Source organism: Crotalus tigris, unplaced genomic scaffold, assembly GCF_016545835.1.
Source record: "Crotalus tigris isolate CLP2741 ecotype Arizona unplaced genomic scaffold, ASM1654583v1 scf7180000024343.1644824, whole genome shotgun sequence".
Classification (NCBI taxonomy): domain Eukaryota; kingdom Metazoa; phylum Chordata; class Lepidosauria; order Squamata; family Viperidae; genus Crotalus; species Crotalus tigris.
This window is the reverse complement of record NW_024100513.1, coordinates 105,533-123,323: the sequence shown is the minus strand read 5'-3', so window position 1 is coordinate 123,323 and position 17,791 is coordinate 105,533. Positions and strand designations below refer to the sequence as shown.

General features: G+C 35.6%; 1 protein-coding gene across 1 annotated transcript in view; it reads left to right on the top strand.

The window, feature by feature from the left end:
• EFNB2 (ephrin B2) overlaps positions 1-17,791 on the top strand; it is a 53,110-nt gene that overhangs the window by 29,626 nt on the left and 5,693 nt on the right. The window contains exons 3-4 of the mRNA XM_039326732.1: positions 16,434-16,526; positions 17,232-17,345. Of these exons, the coding sequence (XP_039182666.1) occupies positions 16,434-16,526; positions 17,232-17,345 (207 nt within the window). The remainder of the gene's footprint in view (positions 1-16,433; positions 16,527-17,231; positions 17,346-17,791) is intronic.

Below are 17,791 nucleotides of genomic sequence, written 5' to 3'. Positions count from 1 at the left end.
CACCCCGGCCCCTGCCCACCTCGCCTTGCTCTGCAGCAATGGCACCCCCACCCTGCCCCCTGCCTCACCCCGTAGGATGAGCCTCATGAACCACTGCCACACCCACCAGAGACCCCCTGGATCTCCTCCAACCCTGCCCGGCACCCACAGGCTTCCCTACCATGAGCAACATCAAGGTGGCCATGCCCACTGTAACCACGCCAACCCTGTCTGCTGTGACCACTGCAGTCACACCCACCCACAATGTTGATGTGGCCCTGGCACTTTGTGATAAATAAGTGGGTTTTGGATTGCGGTTTCGGCACTCAGTCTCTAAAAGGTTCGCCATCACTACCCTACACATTTCTCTTCACCTCTTATTTTTTCTTCTTATTTTTTCATTTTTCTGTATTTTTGTATTTTATATTGTATTTGGATAAACTAATACAATTTTTAATTATTACTGATAAAAAAATTACTTTCGACTCCTAGAGTAATATGATACAGAAAATTCAGTCACTGAATCTTTGGAGAATTCAGCTAATTCAGTTCTATTTGAATTAAATACACATCATCAACATAAAATTATTGAAGGGCGAAAAGTAAAGATTTTAAAGGTCTCTCTCTCTCTCTCTCTCTCTCTCTCTCTCTCTCTCTCTCTCTCTCTCTCTCTCTGTGTGTGTGTGTGTGTGTGTGTATGTATGTGAACATTGTGGATAGAACTAATGGATATACAATCTATGGGGAGTGCATTTTTCAATTCACCGGGGTCTTGTAAATGTACTAATGTGGTTATTATAGAATGCCTTCATTCATATATGTGCCATTACATAGGCAGTGCCATCAGTTGATCTCATTTATAGTTAGAAAGATATTCCAGAAGGGAATATGTAAGCACCATTCTTATTCTCATGGGTAGCAAATGAGAGAGAACAAGATGACTGTACTTGTTAGTAGGTGGGAGCTGGTGAGCCAGTATTTTCCCCAACATATGGCAGATATTAAAGTACACAGGAAGCTAGAAAACACTGCATACAAGTGAAAATGAAGTATTTCAGAGTTGCTTAGAAATGCTTTTACTGATTTATAATCAGCTGAATATTTTTAACTGGTTTGTTTAATATTTCATGCCATGACTGGTTCGCATGCATGCATGAACACACAGACACATAAAAGTTTTGACAATAAAATTCTACAAAGGAGAGACTCCTTTTTCTGCTTAAGGATCCTTTATGTATTCATTAGGCAGATTAATATTAAATTAAACTAAAATACTTTAAACATAATTAATAACTTAAACCACTGGTTATAAAGGCTTACACGCAGAAGTTTGATTTTATGTATTTAAAGCATCCCTAAGTAGAACAACTCCCATGTGTAAAGTTAACTACTAGTGTAAAACTATGCAAAATTAGTGCCCCAAGGCTCTTTTCCTCCTGCAGTGGGATTTGAAGAATTCTCATTAAATCAGAGGAAGTCATTTGCATCCTGTAGAAGAGTAGGTCTGTTTTAAAAAGTCAGAATAAATTAAAATGAGTAACATAATGCAGTTTGCAAGTGTGTTTATTTTTTATGGATAGATATGATAAGCAAAAGATACATAAAATATTTAATTGTAGAGGTGGAATAACAGAACCATAAAACATATATTGTAAAGATGGTACAGATTCCCACTTCCAATTTTATACATAACTTTCCCTTGGAGTATTTAATAGAATAAGAAAAAAGCATTGTGTGAAAGAAAGAAAGAAAGAAAGAAAGAACCAAGTCTTTTATTAATTTATTTTTCAAGCACTGTCATGATGTTGTTCTCCTTTATTTATACATCATGATAAAAATGCAAAATCCCAGTTTTAATTAGAAGGGAGGAGAACTTAGAAATGCCTCAAATTTGAGTTTAGAAGTGAAAATTTTCAATTAAACTACAACATACATTGTATGCATTACCACTTGCTATAAAGTAAATGTTGGCATCTCGGTAAACTAAATGATACAGCATTTAAGGTGTGTCCAAATGACTTCAGCTCCAGTGTTAATAATACAATTTATCAGAGATGTCAGTGACGCAGAGACCAGCACAGTGGTAAATGTTTAGCCGTACAACCAGTATCACAATTAGTTTTTCTAGTGGCAGTTGCTTTGCAGGAACGGAGAAGCTGAATGCAAGCTTTATATTCTCTTCTAATAGTGAGTTGAATACTGATAGCAGCACCTCACACTCTAGTTTTGAAAAATGTTTTTTGTAGAAGGTAATTCAAAATATAGTATGTAAGCTTTGGTTTTGGAAACTGTTTTTATCCCCATATTGCTCTTACATTGGTGCAGGATCACCTGTATGTATTTTCAGAATGTATGGGTATTGTGCTTTAGATTACCAGCTATATCAACTTCCACAACAAAATGACTGCCTACCACATTTGAAAATTCAATTTGGAATGTACACATAAGATGTGTTTATTTGCTTGTTGATTAAAATCAATATAGAGTATTCACAATACCACGGTCAAGTGATTGTAATTTGGTTGCTTGGCAACCAGCTCTCATTTACGACCAGTTGCAGCATTTTGTAGTCATGTAATCACAATTTGAGAGCTTTTTTGGCTGGCAAAATGCCATTCAGAAGAATGGATTCACACAACTGTGACTGTGCTTAACAACACAGGATTCACTGTAATGATCACCATAAAAATGGTCGTAAAATCAAGTCTGACTTGATTTACTACAGAAATTTCATTCCTAATTCCAGCCCAGTTACAAATTGAGGACTATCTGCATAATGACCATTTTTGTTTGTTAATTTAGAGCTGTACAAAACATTTGAATGATAGTGTTATCTGTGCCTGGGGATAGCTTTAAAGAAGCTGGGCAAGCTTTGCCAAAAATGTAGATGCTTTAAACCCTGAATCTCCATTCATGCAAAGATGCTTCAGAAAGTACAAGGCTTTCATTTCCATTTCCATTTCAGGATATTAATGTACAATTGACCTATATTGTTTGTACTGTATATGAAATACATTTTGTTGGAAATTCTTTTGTTAAAGTGAGGAAAGCAGCAAAGATTCAAAGCAATATTATAATATGTTTCTTTAATATTGTTCAAATTTAAAAAGTCAATCTTAATCAACCTGATTTGCTGATTTTTAAATGCTAAATTATTTTTACAGTAGACTGTGGTCAGAAGATGAAAAAGCTTTTTTTCATTGCACAATAAAACAAACTTCTCTTTGTACTGAAGTTAAAAGTAGGAGACAAAGTTATTTTTTTATTGGAGCCAAAATGTGGAAAGTGGCACTCGATTGTTAGAGCAGACATTCTCTCTCCTGAAAGGAACATGGTTCATTTGTGGGACAAACTCTGTGTCACTTTGGTGAGGGTTGAGGGTACTGCTGGACTTTGCAGTCACAGCAAATAACGTCATGTCCATTTAAGCCATTAGAGCGTGAGTGGCACATTTCTTGTCTGTAGTGTTATATTCTGAAATGTCACTAGGCATTAAATCAGTCAGTGGTGATGGCCTACCACCTAAAGATGAACTCTGCCTTGAGATGATGTTTTCCACTTCAGTGCCACTCTTACTGCAATTACTGGGTCATTAATATCATTGCCGGCAATTAGTGACAGCAGACTGCACAAGGAGTTAGCTATATATTTCTGCCTGCAATTGGAACTTTTCCTTTTAGCTTTTTTTCCAACAGCAGATTAAATAATAAACTGTAGGAACATTGGGGAGATCTGTTAAGATTGAAGAAAGTTTCCCCCCCAAAATAGATAATTGGGCAGAAAAAAAAATAGCTTACCTCTGTTACTGTAGCTTCAGTGAACTTAACATTGCCTTCCTATTTTGGAGAAAAAGCTAACCTTTGATTCAAAATACTGTTTTAAATTGAAGACTAAATTTCTCATAAACACACAAATATTTCTGATAGCACAATACAAGCATTAATCATATGTGAGCATGATGTGCCTGGTTTCATCATTCATAACAACATGGGAATTACAGAAAAAAAGCTTATTTCACTAAAGTTCTTAAGTGTATCTGTTGCAGAAGTCTATAAATGTCAAAGCTTGAGCTTCTTTTCAGAAGTGAGGTCAACTTTCATAGAATTCAAGAAAATACTTGCTGAGGACACATAACTCTTGATCTTCTTAGTAGTGCTTGTGTTTGAACTTGTTGAATTGACTGAGGTTTCCTGAATTGTGGGTCACTTTTCTGCCTGCTACTGGTGACCTCACTAGTGTGCCATAACATATTTCTTGTCTTACATCTATACTACAAAATCCTTTTAAAATTGTTTTCCTCTGCTTGCTGCTATTCTCTGCTACAGGTGGTATAAATGATATACAGTCTACCCTTATAGTGACCTGCACAACAAACTATTATAACAAGTTTGTACCTTCTTGAAACAGGGTTGCATTCCTATTAAAAAGTAAGAACAAATGTTTTTGGTATTATTTGTTACTCAAATTTATATAGCCATCCATTTCTCAAAACATTTTTGAGTGGTGTATATTATGTTATTTTATAAATATTTATTATATATACAATATATATAAATAGATTAAAAATAGAAAAATCAGCATTAAAATGGAAATGACTGAAACTAAAAATATACACAATTTGCATAGGCCTTGCTTTACTCTCTTTTAGCATTAATATATATATATGCTTTTTATTTGCATTTAAAGCTGTAAAAAGTTTGCTAATTACTCTTACGGGTGGGCTGTAGAATAACTAGAACAGAAAATGACTGGGCAAAATAAACATTGATTAGTTTATTGATTGCAGTATTTGCAACCTGTCTCAATCCACAAGACTCCTGAAGAGATTGTTGCTTTTCATAGATTCAGGTTTTGAATTTTTATAATTAAGCAATTTAAACACTTTTTCAGCTCTCAATATTTGTAAGCATTTCTTTTGCTTTGAGACATTTGTGGAGCTTGAAAATCATATCTGTTCCAAGTTGAGAGCAGATTGCAGCTGTATTGCTTTTAGGATTGAATCTTAGATAAACTTTGTCATACGTGCTCTACATCAGGGCTTTTCAACCTTTTCATCCATTGTACCACTTTTAGGATATGGCAATATCCAAGTACCACCAGTTGCCTAGCAAGGTGTCAAAAACTTGATGACCAAAAAAAAAAAAGGAAAAAAGTGATAAAGTACAGGTAGTCCTCGACTTACAACAGTTTGCTTAGTAACTGTTGGAAGTTACAGTGGCACTGAAAAAGTGCCCCCCAAGCCACAGCCAAGCAAGACACCTGCCTGCCCACCTGGCGGCGCTCTTCCTCCTGTCCGAGGTTTTCATTGTTGTGAGCATTTCTGTTGAGGATTGGCAGCAGGGGTGAGGTGGGGGGGATGTTTGGTTTTTATTCCCCCCTGTCTCTGGGTGGTTGCAGCAGGTTTTGGTCACTTCACATGACCCTGGGACACTGTGACTATCATAAATATGAATCAGTTACCAAGCATCTGAATGTAAATCACAAGACCCTGGAGATGCTGCAACATTCCAGTTGATCGGCGCTTCTTCTGCGCTCAGCAGAAGGGCCAGGATCAGCGCCGAGCTCCAGCTGGAGCCTGGCGCTGATCCTGGCACTTCCACTGAGCCCTGACAGTCCCAAAGAAGTGCTGATCCTGGTGCTTCCGCTGAGCCCTGACAGCCCTGCAGCTCCAGCCATTTCTCGCTCAGGCTTATGTGGTGCTGCCACCGGTTCAGCTCATTCCCTTCCCCCACTACCACTTTTTAGGATGGTCACGTACCACCTGCCAGGTGCCAATGTACCACAGGTTGTACCCATACCACTCGTTGAAAAGCCCTGCTCTACATGACAGAAAACAATTGCAATGCCATTCCTGTGGAGAGGAAGATAAAAACTAGTAAGACTGCTATGTATTTTTGAAATGACAATGAGAATGCCTACTTGTGTGCTAGAACACTAAGCACTCAATTGTATTCTGCATTGATTTTTCTTATGTCTTTTAAAAGAAATTTTGCTATATAGACAGTTCAGTCTAGTGGTTAAAGCACATGGCTAGAAATCCAGAAACTGAAAGCCAACTGGGTGTCTTTGGTTTAGTCAATCTCTCAGCCCAACTCACTTCACAGTGTTGTTGTGGGAAAATAGGAGGAGTAAGGTGTGCTGGATTTGTCTCCTGCCTTGAGTTATTTTTAAAAATAATAAAGGTGGGATACAAATAAAGAAATCTTATGCACAATAGAAACTAAACTAAAGCAGGTGTTCCATGTGTATTAGTTTAAGATCTTTTGAAGCACCATTTACAAAAACATTCTCCAAAACTAGCTTCTGTGTGATTGGTACTCAGCACATTTTTTAAAGAAGAAAATAAAGCAAGAATGTAGCTTCCCCTCCTGCCAAGCAATTGGTACCAGCAAAATAAATTATGTTACTCATTGCATGGCAAAATATTTACTATTGGTCAGGCATCTCTCTGGATCATGAATGTTTATGGATTACTCACTTTCAAATTAATGCTATATGGACACACCCAACTAAATTAGTGATATCATTTAGTTATAAATAGAAATGCTAATATTTAGTTTGTAGGAGGTGGCAATGCATACAATGAATGTTGTAGTTGAACTGGAGAATTTCACTTTTAATTCTTCTCTATAAATTTGGACATACTGGACAACCTGTATTGGTGGTAGTGGGGTACCTTTGAAGATGGCTTGAAGCTGCAGTTGATACAAAATTTAGCAGATATAATTGAGCAGTATCTATTCTTCCCTTTGAGAGAAAAACTGTTGAGGAAAATAATGGATGTTGTTTCTCAACAACTACAGCTATAAAAGATCCTAGAAGTAGTAGATTATCTAGATCCTTCCTGGTTCACCATTTTAGGCCCACACATAGAATTTTTTAAAAAGCATCAGTTGCTTGGTGAATTATTTTTGTTAGGGCTGGGTGAAGTTTTTGATTGTTCTCGGTCTCTTAGTAGCCTTTGATAACATTGTGGCATTGTTCCCAAGGGATGGAGGTGGAAAGTTCCATATTATTGTGCTTCAACTTATATATCTGAATGAGTTTCATGAGAAAGGAGTGCTATCACAATCTTTTCTCTCATATCTGCTTGAAACTGTTGATAAAGGTGATCTGCCAATTAGCAGTGAGGAATAAAGGTGATATATCTACCTTTACATTGCTGCCCTAGGCTGAGGAGGAAATGCTGTGGAAGTCATGAGCTGGTTTTGGGAGAGGCTGGTTAAATGAATGAACTCTTAAGAATTTGGCAGTACTTGTCAGCAAAGGTGTAGACATAATAAATATGAGTTCTAACATTGGTTTTGGATAGATTTTTACTCCCTTTAAAGAGCAGGCCTGGAACTAGGGGTGTTGCTATACTCCTGACTTTTGCTGGAATATCAGGTAGAAATATATTCTTGTCATTACATGTATACAGTGCATAGCAACCTTCTGTGTTGGTGGTAGTGGGGTACCTTTGAAGATGGCTTGAAGCTGCAATTGATACAAAATTCAGCAGATATAATGCATCTATTTTTCAGTTACTGCACTGGTTGCTTTCAGGCCAAATTCAGAATGTTGGTTATTGACTATAAGATCTCATACTTGTAGTGCTAGATTATATTAGGAACCACATTACCCAAAATGTTCTTCATCATTTACCACCTGTAAGAACTTATATGAGGTCCTGGCTCTGTGAATGGTGTAAAGAAAGTGTCCAGAAGGCAGAGTTTCCCTGTGATTTTGCTGGCAGCATAGAACATGTCCTTGGAGATAAGGCTGACTTTTCGCTTTTGTGATACTTAAGGGTTGTGAAGGCTCCTTTTTAGATGGAAGGCCAGAAACACATCAAGATTAAATAATTCTACTTTATTGTAAGATTATGTTAACAGAATCTTGAAGTCAGAAAATACATTTCTCTTCTGTCACTTTTACCACCTAATACACTAGGGAGGGTCCCTTCTGAGACATTTGCCATGCCCACATTCTTGCTGTGGGCTAAGCTGTCTCTTATCTAAATGTTCTCCTGGCTGCAGCTCTTCCCCTGTCATCACATGATCATTGCAATTGGTCACTTTGATTGGACTGGTATTAAGATTGTATAAATGAATACAATAAAACGAAATAATGCCATGTAAAGCTGATAATAGAGCAAGGGCATCTGTGAAAAGAAGGAGAAGTATTAAAACTCAAGATGGCAGCTGCATGTATAAAAGGAACAGATCTTCAATTATGCAGTTGTAGCTACTATCTTGATTTTTTTTTATTTCTGCCTATAAATGCCCCTGAAGAGAAAGTGTTATACTGATCTCCTACCTAGTGAGTAATTATGAATCATTTTCTCTTGATATATAATTTTTGTATTCTAATTCTGATTCTAGTGTGCAGAATAAATGGTTAGAAAAAGCAAAAAGCAACAACAACAACAACAACAACAACAATGTATAAAATTGTTTAAAATAAATACCGTAGATAAGTAATCTATGAATAGATACGGTGATGATAGAAAACTGAATGGGGTATGGTAGGATGTATGCTGTGGATTCCTTGTGGTGTTTTTTCAAAGGGAGTTTTTGCTCTAATTCTAAATGTGAAGGATATTCAGCAAACATAATCTCCTTAAAAACACACACACACACACATACACACACATGGTATGAATTTGTGACCGGTAGGACCTGTGTTTTTATCTATGTCACATTCTAGCATTAGAAAACTGCTTACATCAATAATTAAATTTAAATGGAAATCTGTATTAGGAACAAAGTCTATCATAATTCAGCTAGCACAGTCACTGAGAGCCTCTGTGGGCTTTAAACTCTGTCTGAGAGATTCTTCTATAGTTTTCAAGCTCTTGAGGACGGAGATCAGGGGATTGGTATAAAAGCAGTGTAATACTTTTAATTAAAGCTCTGTGCTTAGATCACCACAGACAGCTGCTTATGTGCAATTTCTAGCTGCTACTAAAATAAGCACCTTGATTTGTGGTTTTTTCTGTCAGTATAAATCTGGGTGTTTTTGAAACTATCTTGTAAAATTAAATAACATATGTATAAGAAGTAATTACTTGATGCTTTACTAAAATAGGCATTTAATGAAAAAAGAAGCAACTGACAATAACTATAGCATACATACCCAATCCTATAGCAAACACATTTTAAAAAATATTTCTTTTAAAGACTTGAAAAATCCAACAGATTAATAATAGAACAATTCATTTTATATTGGAAATTACTCTTATTGTTGTTATGGGAGATGAAATAATTTTTATAGTTTTGCTTAAGTTTTTTAAGACTTGTATTTGAAGAAAGGTGTCTGAAAACTCAACAGTATGAATTTCTGAAATATAACTTCAATATGTAGTTATATGTTATATTTTTGAAAGAGCTTCTTCATATTACTTTTTAATCCCCAAGAGAGTTGTGAGTTCTAGTCTCACCTCAGCCATGAAAGCCAGCTGGGTGACTTCGGGCCAGTCACTCTCTCAACTTAACTTGCCTCATAGGGTTGTTGTTGTGAGGTAAATAGGACGAAGGTGTATTGGATATATTTGCCACCTTGAGTTATTTAGAAAAATAATAAAGGTGACTTACGAATAAATACATAAATAAATAAAATATATAAAAAAGAGGACAGTAAACAGAATACATTCTGCTTGTTCACCCAGAAGGAGATTTTTGACCTTGTTCCATTCTCTGAGCTCTTCACTTTTATTTATCATGGTTTATCATTATGTATAAAAAATCATATCACCTTATATGGAGCTTAAAGATACATATGAAGCATTTTCACATCCCTTCCTATTTTCATGTGTTCATTTGGAATAGAGTTATTCCAATTTTGTTTTGTTCAACAGGATATCCAGAAGCACCAGCTATAGTGATTTCTCCAATTTGGACTTCAGTTAATGGGGTTGAAACCCCAAATACCTGGAGACCCAGAAGAAGGCTTCTCAAACAGTTCCACTTTCAAAAATTATTTTTTTACCAGCCCTTCTTAGTCAAGCTGTATTTTCATTTTAATTAGGAAATCAACAATAACTGCAGAACATTATTGGCAATAATAGTAGTGGTGAATAGCTTGGATAAATTTTAAAATGCTTTAGAGATTGAACAATTGTACAAAAATAATGTTTATTTTGGAGCTTTGTCTTTACTTGTGAGAGATTAAACTGGGTTAGATCTGGATTAGATCTGCCATTCTAGATCTACCCCTGATAGTTGGCTTACTGGTTGGGCTGATGAGAGTTGCATTTTAAAAGGCTTGAAGAATGCAGTGTCTCACTGTTGCAAAGTGATTTCCACATCTGTTCTCAGTTAACAGGAATAAAAGAAGGACCATAATCTACAGTATTAGTCTGTCTTATTTCCCTAGCCACTTCTTGCCCTGGTAAACTTAATTGCTTTGAACAAACTCCAAATTTTCTAGTTTCTTTTTCATTAACTGTAAGAAGGGTAGAGGAAAGAGGAGTGGGAGATTCAAGGGACAGCAGCCTTTTCACATCTTTTCTAAAGCAGGGAGCACAGTTCTTTTCAGGCTGTGCAGTGCACCTGTCCCTTTTAGTAATACATTGAGGGCCACATTAAAAAAAACAAAACACTGAGGACAAAATTCCTCTATATAGCATTAGAAAGAAATATTGTTGCAATCACTCTGCAGTGCTTTATTGAATGATGTTTATAATGGCAAAAATTGTCTTTAAATAATTTTTTATTACAGTTTTCTTGTGGCTTTTATGTGAGGATTTTGATGACTATAGGCAACTCTGGAAGTACAAGTTGTATGCCTTTTTTCTGAATTGTAGTATAACATGATATCTGAATGACTTCAGTACTAGTGTTCCAGAATTTAGAGAAGAAAAGTGATTTCATAGAAACTAGATGTAAATCAAATCTTTTTCACTGTTCCTAACACTTTTGAAAACTTGATGATATATTCATTTTGCTTCTCCAAACAGAAAGAAATTTCAATATTTAATTCCCTTTAGAAGATCAACTATAACATTTAACAATGTGCGATGCTCTATATTTACAAACTGACAGACTGAGTATAGAAGAAGATGTACCTAAATTCTTCAGCAAATACCCAGATAACTAATTCTTTAGTAGATTTCTGCAGAGAGAGTCAGATTCCAAAGATGCTGTCTTTAGTTGGTTGGGGATGGGGGAAGAATATGGAGGAAGAAAGCTTGGTGTCTCTAGCTGATAAAAACAATCACCTAATTTCTGTAACACCCCCCCCAAAAAAATGCAATTGACAATTTTGACTGATGAAGTTAGTCACTGGCATAACATGCAATTCCATTAAACATTTTCTGTTACTTCTGCTTCCATTAACTTTACCCAGCAGTATAGCAGTACAATAAAAATGGAAATTCTATTCCCATATTTTATAATGGAAAATGTACTGAACTAGTTGGAAAAGTTTAAAGCTGCATCTTTCAGCTTCCAAAATATAGCAATTACTATTTCTGAATATTTTATATTTCTTCCATGTATCTTTATTATATATAGTTTCTTCCAAGATTATTCACAAGGTAGTATGAATCAAATGCATCATTCATCTTATTTCCTCTTAATTAAATTATTGGTTAAATTGTAACCCAAAGGGGGATTATATTACTCTGCTTAAAAATGTGGATGCATTTGGAGTGGACACTAGAATCCAATTGGTAAATGATTGTTACCATCTGCAGTTATATTCAATCATATTTGCTTGCTTTAAAAAAATTCTCCCTGTTTGGAATTAAGAATCAGTTTTGATTTTGTGTGTTTTGTATGTCTTGCCTTTGTTTTTAATCTCTTTGTGAATGAAAGGCTGCATCTAGGCATAAATCCAGAAGCTTAATTCTCCATCTGATTAGAACAATGTTACTAACTTGATAGGTTGAAAGCAGCCAAGATTTAGGCAGTGGCTTAGCCTTCTAGGGAGGCAGTAATAACAGTCAAATGAAGAAGTATTAAAATTTAATATTATTTCCAATCCACAGGGACTGTATAAAAATAATACCACAGACATTCTTTGTATATATCACTCTATTTTTTCCCTTCTTCATTTGGAGTGAGATACATTTCTATAAATAAGGATTTCACAGATTTCTGAAGATATATAACAAATCAAATCTTGATTGAAAGACTCCCATTTTAATATAAGATTGCCTGCTGAAGATCAAAATGTAGATATTCTAAGTAATTCTAGGATTGGTATAGTGGTTAAAGCACCAAGCTAGAAACTGTGAATTGTAGTTCTCTCTTAGGCCAGTTGTGACTGGTTGACCGTGGGCCAGTTGTGCACTCTCAGCCCTAGAAAGAAGAAGGCAATGACAAATCCCATTTGAAATTTTACTAAGAAACTAAAAGGGCTTATCCAGGCCATCGCCAGGAGTGTGCATTGACTCAAAGATGTGCACCCGCACACCCACGCCGCACAAAATCTAGGAAACATCTTTATATTGACTGTTTAAAGTTTGAAAAGGGGCACTTTGCAAAATAAAGTGGGCTTGACTAAAACATTATTTCTGAAAGCATTAAAGCAGCTAGGTCCTCTGAAAGCCTTGTCTCCGTTGTACTTGTATCCATGTGCCCAGTCTCTTTGTTTTACTGGCAATACTAGGAGAACTATAGTTTGTGCATGCGAAGACTGGCAGGAAAGCAGTGTGCATTTGAACACACGAACACTTGTGGGAAAGCCCTTCAAAGTTGTAATGCTGGACCTTCTTAAGGATGTGTTGTGTTGATTTGAACAGACATGCTTCCCTACACTCCTTTTCTTTGGGATATATCCATTTCAAATGCTTTGCACAGCTCTTAATTTTTATTGCTGTAGCCATGCTTTTTAAAAATTCTTTACATTTACAAAATAAGTGGGACCATATAAATAATATCTCTGTGATGGAAATAAGTTTACATTTGACTAAGCTAACATAGTTTAAGACACACTGTGCTTCTATAGCAGAAATATATGGTTGATATTTTTTAGTTTATAAATTTTCTAACATTACCTAATTTAGTTCTATCTCAAATATGAGAAAAATTCTTTCTGCTTCATAGCATACTACTAATAAAATATTATATTTTAGGTTGTATTCTAAATGCTAAAATATCCTAGAAAATATTTGTTGAGTACTATGTAGTACTAGGTTAAATAATAGAAAACTAGAAAACCTGTTTAAAAATGCAGAAATCAATATGTGTAAACATTTATATAGAGTCCCAAAGATGCTTTTTCATGAGTGAACTGAACTTTCTTGTTTTTCTTTGAAGACGTTTCGCTTCTCATCCAAGAAGCTTCTTCAGCTCCTGGATGACTGGGAATCTCCATAGGCATTTATACAGAGGCATTCAAAATATGATCCCAGTTTTTATGTTTCTTTGCATAGCAATTTTGACTGAAATACAGGTAGCATTCTTTTTAAAAAATGGGAGCAGCATATCTAAACTCTTTTATTGTGGTTTTAAATATAGTTATCGAAAACCTTACTGCTGAGCTGTAAATTGCAAATGTTTTTGGACATAGCAGAAAAGTAAATTTAGCTAATGTGCCAACCTAGAGATTTTTCCTTTAATTTGCAAGCATGAACAACTGATTGATTTCCTAGCAAGTTGCTTGTAAGTAGCTAGCCGCCTATTTTTTATTATGGTACACTTTGCTGTGTTCCGATTACATGGTCCGCAGCAATCTATTGCATCTTTTATATGGTGGATGACGGTAACAGTTTGAATGTGGGTAGTGTCAGGAGCATGACAGAAATAGAGCACTTGTATGGTTTTCCTGGCTCATTTCTCTCCTTAGCCTTCAAGACAGGAACTAAGGAGGAAAAGAATAATCAGTCAAGGCTACCACATTGACTTGTAGTTGCATTGGAGCTGAGCCTTGGTTTGTGTTTTTGGATCTACATGTATTTGAAATATATTTAAAAGAAGGATAAAAGTTGAGGAATATAATAGCCTGCGTGTTCTAATATGCAAATGTTCTAGCAGAATTAACTAAACATCGACATTCTTTTGTTATAAACAGCATGTCACATGCATGCACGAATGCACAGACACTTCCTGCACATTAGCCAGTGCAGGAAAATACTCACTTGGTTATTTAGATATATAAAAATGGGTTCTGAAAGGAGTCACTAGCTCCCATGGTAAAGAATTCTGATACTTTTTATTACAAAATCATTTACCAAAATATTCATAACTCCTTCAGACTACACTAAATTATAAATGTAACATGAGCATTTTTGCAAAATCAGCTTCAAGCCTAGGCAGGTTCAGTTCCTTAAGGAAAGCAACCACATAATAGTATATATTTCTTTGGCAATACTAGTTTTGAAGGGTTTTTGTTGTTGTTCTGTTTTGAGAATAAAGCTCTGGATTGTTTAGATGATTACTGTTGCATCTAGTTAAGTTAATCAAACCACACCTTTTCTTTTTGAAAATTGGCATGACACTCTTACATTTTAATCAGAGTAAGGTAAGTTAAAAAAAAGGTGAAATTTCTGCATTTTGGCATTAAGAAGAACAAGTCACAGTTTATTAACTATGATATCTACTAGAGTTTAATTTTATTATTTCTGTAAACCATATGGGGACAAAGGCAAAACCCAAAAGGTCATAAAAACACAACAAAAGATGCATTTGATTTATGTTCAAAACTGGTTCTTAGTATTGATTTTCTTTGCTCTGGGGGAAGAAAAAGATCTCAGCAAAAGAAAACTATACATCTCCATTATTTTCTAGCAGTGCAGATGTAACACATCAGATCTGTTTTCTCCCGAATTACTCACTTTAAAAATGTACAGCAGAAGTTAGAAAATGAAGAGGTGAAATTTTGTTAGTCTCTAACACAAAAAGACAAAATGCTCTCCAGAATCCAGAAAAATAGAAGGAGCGGCAAGAAAGGGAAGTTCATGTAGGGAGGAATTATGTTACACCCACAAGGAGGGAGAAGTAGAACAAAAGCAAGAAGTAGATCAAAGGCAGAGAAAAAGTTCATAGTTTTTGCAGCTAGTGAGAAGATTAGAGAAAGAAAAATATCAACATGGGGCTGGGAAGACCTAGTGAAAGACTCTGGGCATATGAAGAAAACAGGAAATATATATATAAGGTACATTTTTTAAGAAAAGAAATCCCCCAGGAAAAATGTGGGATAACTAAAAGGCCTAAAGAAAAAGAAGACTTATGGGGCCCTATCTAAATTAGATGAAAGAGAGATTCTGCTTAGTGCCAGAAGTCCCATTTAATTACTTTTTCTCCATGGGAAACCCTACAAGTGTTTTCATGGTCTTCTCTTATTCCTTTTCTTTCATATTTTGAGTAAGTGACCAGATGTATCATATGTGCTGTGAAAGGCTGAAGATCCCTCTCTCTCTTCCCTCCCCCTGCTCTGTGTTGGGAAGATTCCTTTAGAAATGAAGATCAGCCATTTGGCTGGGACGCAATAAATTAGCAACTTTAGTTTTGTAATTCAAGGTGGACAATCTGCAAGATTATTTCTGGATGATTTCTGTACTAAACATTGTGGATTAGATTGCCCTTATGGTATTCTAATCAATAACATGGCAGATATTTTTACCTGTTCTATTCTATTGGCAATTTTCTGAGAGACTAGTACTGACACTTTCCTTGTGTTTGGCTCTCAACTGAACTGCATAGTCAACATTTTTAGAGCATGCTTTTGAGCTGTGTAAAGAGAGTGGTAAGCTGAAAGAATACGATTGCTGCAGTGAGACTTTTGCCAAGCAATGTGATTCCGTTTTTAAGGAGAGTATCACTTTTCAATTAGGGTTGATATATATTACTAGATAAATATAAAGTAAGGTAAGGTAAGGTAGCTAAGGAATTAGAAATGAGGTAAAATGATTTTTTGAATTATATCTTTTTTAAAAAATGTTTTATCTCTGATGCCCTTTTTACTAATTTTTCAAGTAAAAGGAGGTAGAACTTGCCTGCCTCACTGAAGATACAAAAGGTAAATAGATGTTAGGCTTCAATTCACATCATATCGTACTCTGTTAGTATATAAAGGCAAGCACTGGAATGTATAAATGAACTATTACAAACTGTAAATCAAAGGTATTCACAATTTTTCACAATCTAAAAATAATTAATTTGTTTAATCTGTGGAATTTTAGTTCAATAAAAAAATTAAAAACTAAACTTCCTTGTTCTGCTCAACTTAGCAGACTTCTTAATGAACTAACTTATTTTTTTCAAGGGTTTGGAAACCAAACACCGGGCATAATAAGTCAGTTGACCACTATGGAAAAAGGCACTTGGATGAATTAGAAACTAAAAACACAGACTGAATTGGATGTTTATTTGTTGTCTTAATTGCCAGTATTTTCCAGCTTTTTCTAGATAAACCTGAACAGCAGAAGTAAATTTGGACAAGTGACATCTGTTTTCTTGTTTTAGGTGGCTATACATGTTGGCATCCTGAAAACTTTCATTTGATTTTTTTTTTCTTTTTCCAATCAGCAACATCCAATGGATCTCTTGAAGGCTTGGATAACCAGGAAGGAGGTGTATGCCAGACAAAAGCCATGAAGATCCTTATGAAAGTTGAACAAGGTAGTGATTATCTTTATTACTATTTATTCAACAATTGTAAACAGCTCTCACTCCCCAATTCAGTGGCCCTGGTTTGCAAAGTGGGTGAAACTGTCTTATACTCTGAAGTAAAATTCTATGTTCTGCACCTAAGTTACTGACATTTTATAAGAAGGGTTAATTTCACTAAGATCTTCAGTCATCTTTGAATAGTATGTGCTCCAGTTATTCTTGCTTGTAGACTATATATTAAAGTACAGTTTCACAGCTCAAAATTGTTTTAAAAGGAGAGGGAGCTAATGTTTTCACAGCTTTGCTTGTAACAAAACCTCACTAAAAATGAGGGTTTTGTTCATGGTCTTTTTCTCATCTACAGATAACCTATTGTACAGGGAAAGAATGAATTGTTCTTCCTAATTAGAGGTTGATTTAGTAGTCAATCAATTTGCTTGGCTGTGCTGAAATGTCATTTGCAAAGGCTTTCTTGCCAATTTCAGGAATCCCCTTCATTTTTGCTGATAGCTTCACAATTCGAATCTCTAAAATAACTATATAGCTTTTTTTTAAAAAAAATTGCTTTAAAGAGGAAAATTAGATTTTCGTATCTCCTTGTAGTCCTAAATAAATGACCTTCTGTTCAAAGCCATTCATGCCTCATGAAAATTAATAACCAGCTTAGAAAGCACATTATTATTAGTTTGTAGTGAATCATTTGTGTTCTTTCAGTTCCCAATTCTGGTGGGTCCCCAAATAATGCTGATCCAACTAAACGCCCGGAACAGGAAGCTGGTACCAACGGGAAAAGCTCCACAACAAGTCCCTTTGTAAAGGATCATGCAGGTAAACAGGAGAACATCTAGATCCTGAAGGAGGGTCTGTTATGGGCTATCTAAGTGCAATCCTATGGAGACTGGGATGGGGGAGAGATTATCTCTGGTAGAGGAGCTACCACTTCCTAAACTCCTTAGAGCTTGCAACAGCTACAACAAGAGTGACAGAATGGCTTTTTTCCTTTTTCCCTCTTCTTAAAAACATGCTTCCTCCCCACTGATCTGTTGGAAAGAAGTTATCTATGTCTCTTCCAAGACTGGCATAACCCTCTCTCTCACACATACAAATTCAGAGTATGTTGAGGAATGAAAATGCTTAGCTTCAGAGCTTCCTTTATATCATTCTGGTATGTTCCTTTGTCCTTATCACCTGCATGGCCATGGAGCTTTGGCTGCTGATCAAGGGACAATCTATGCATCATATTTTTCTATCTGTTCATGGAAGAGTCTCCTGGG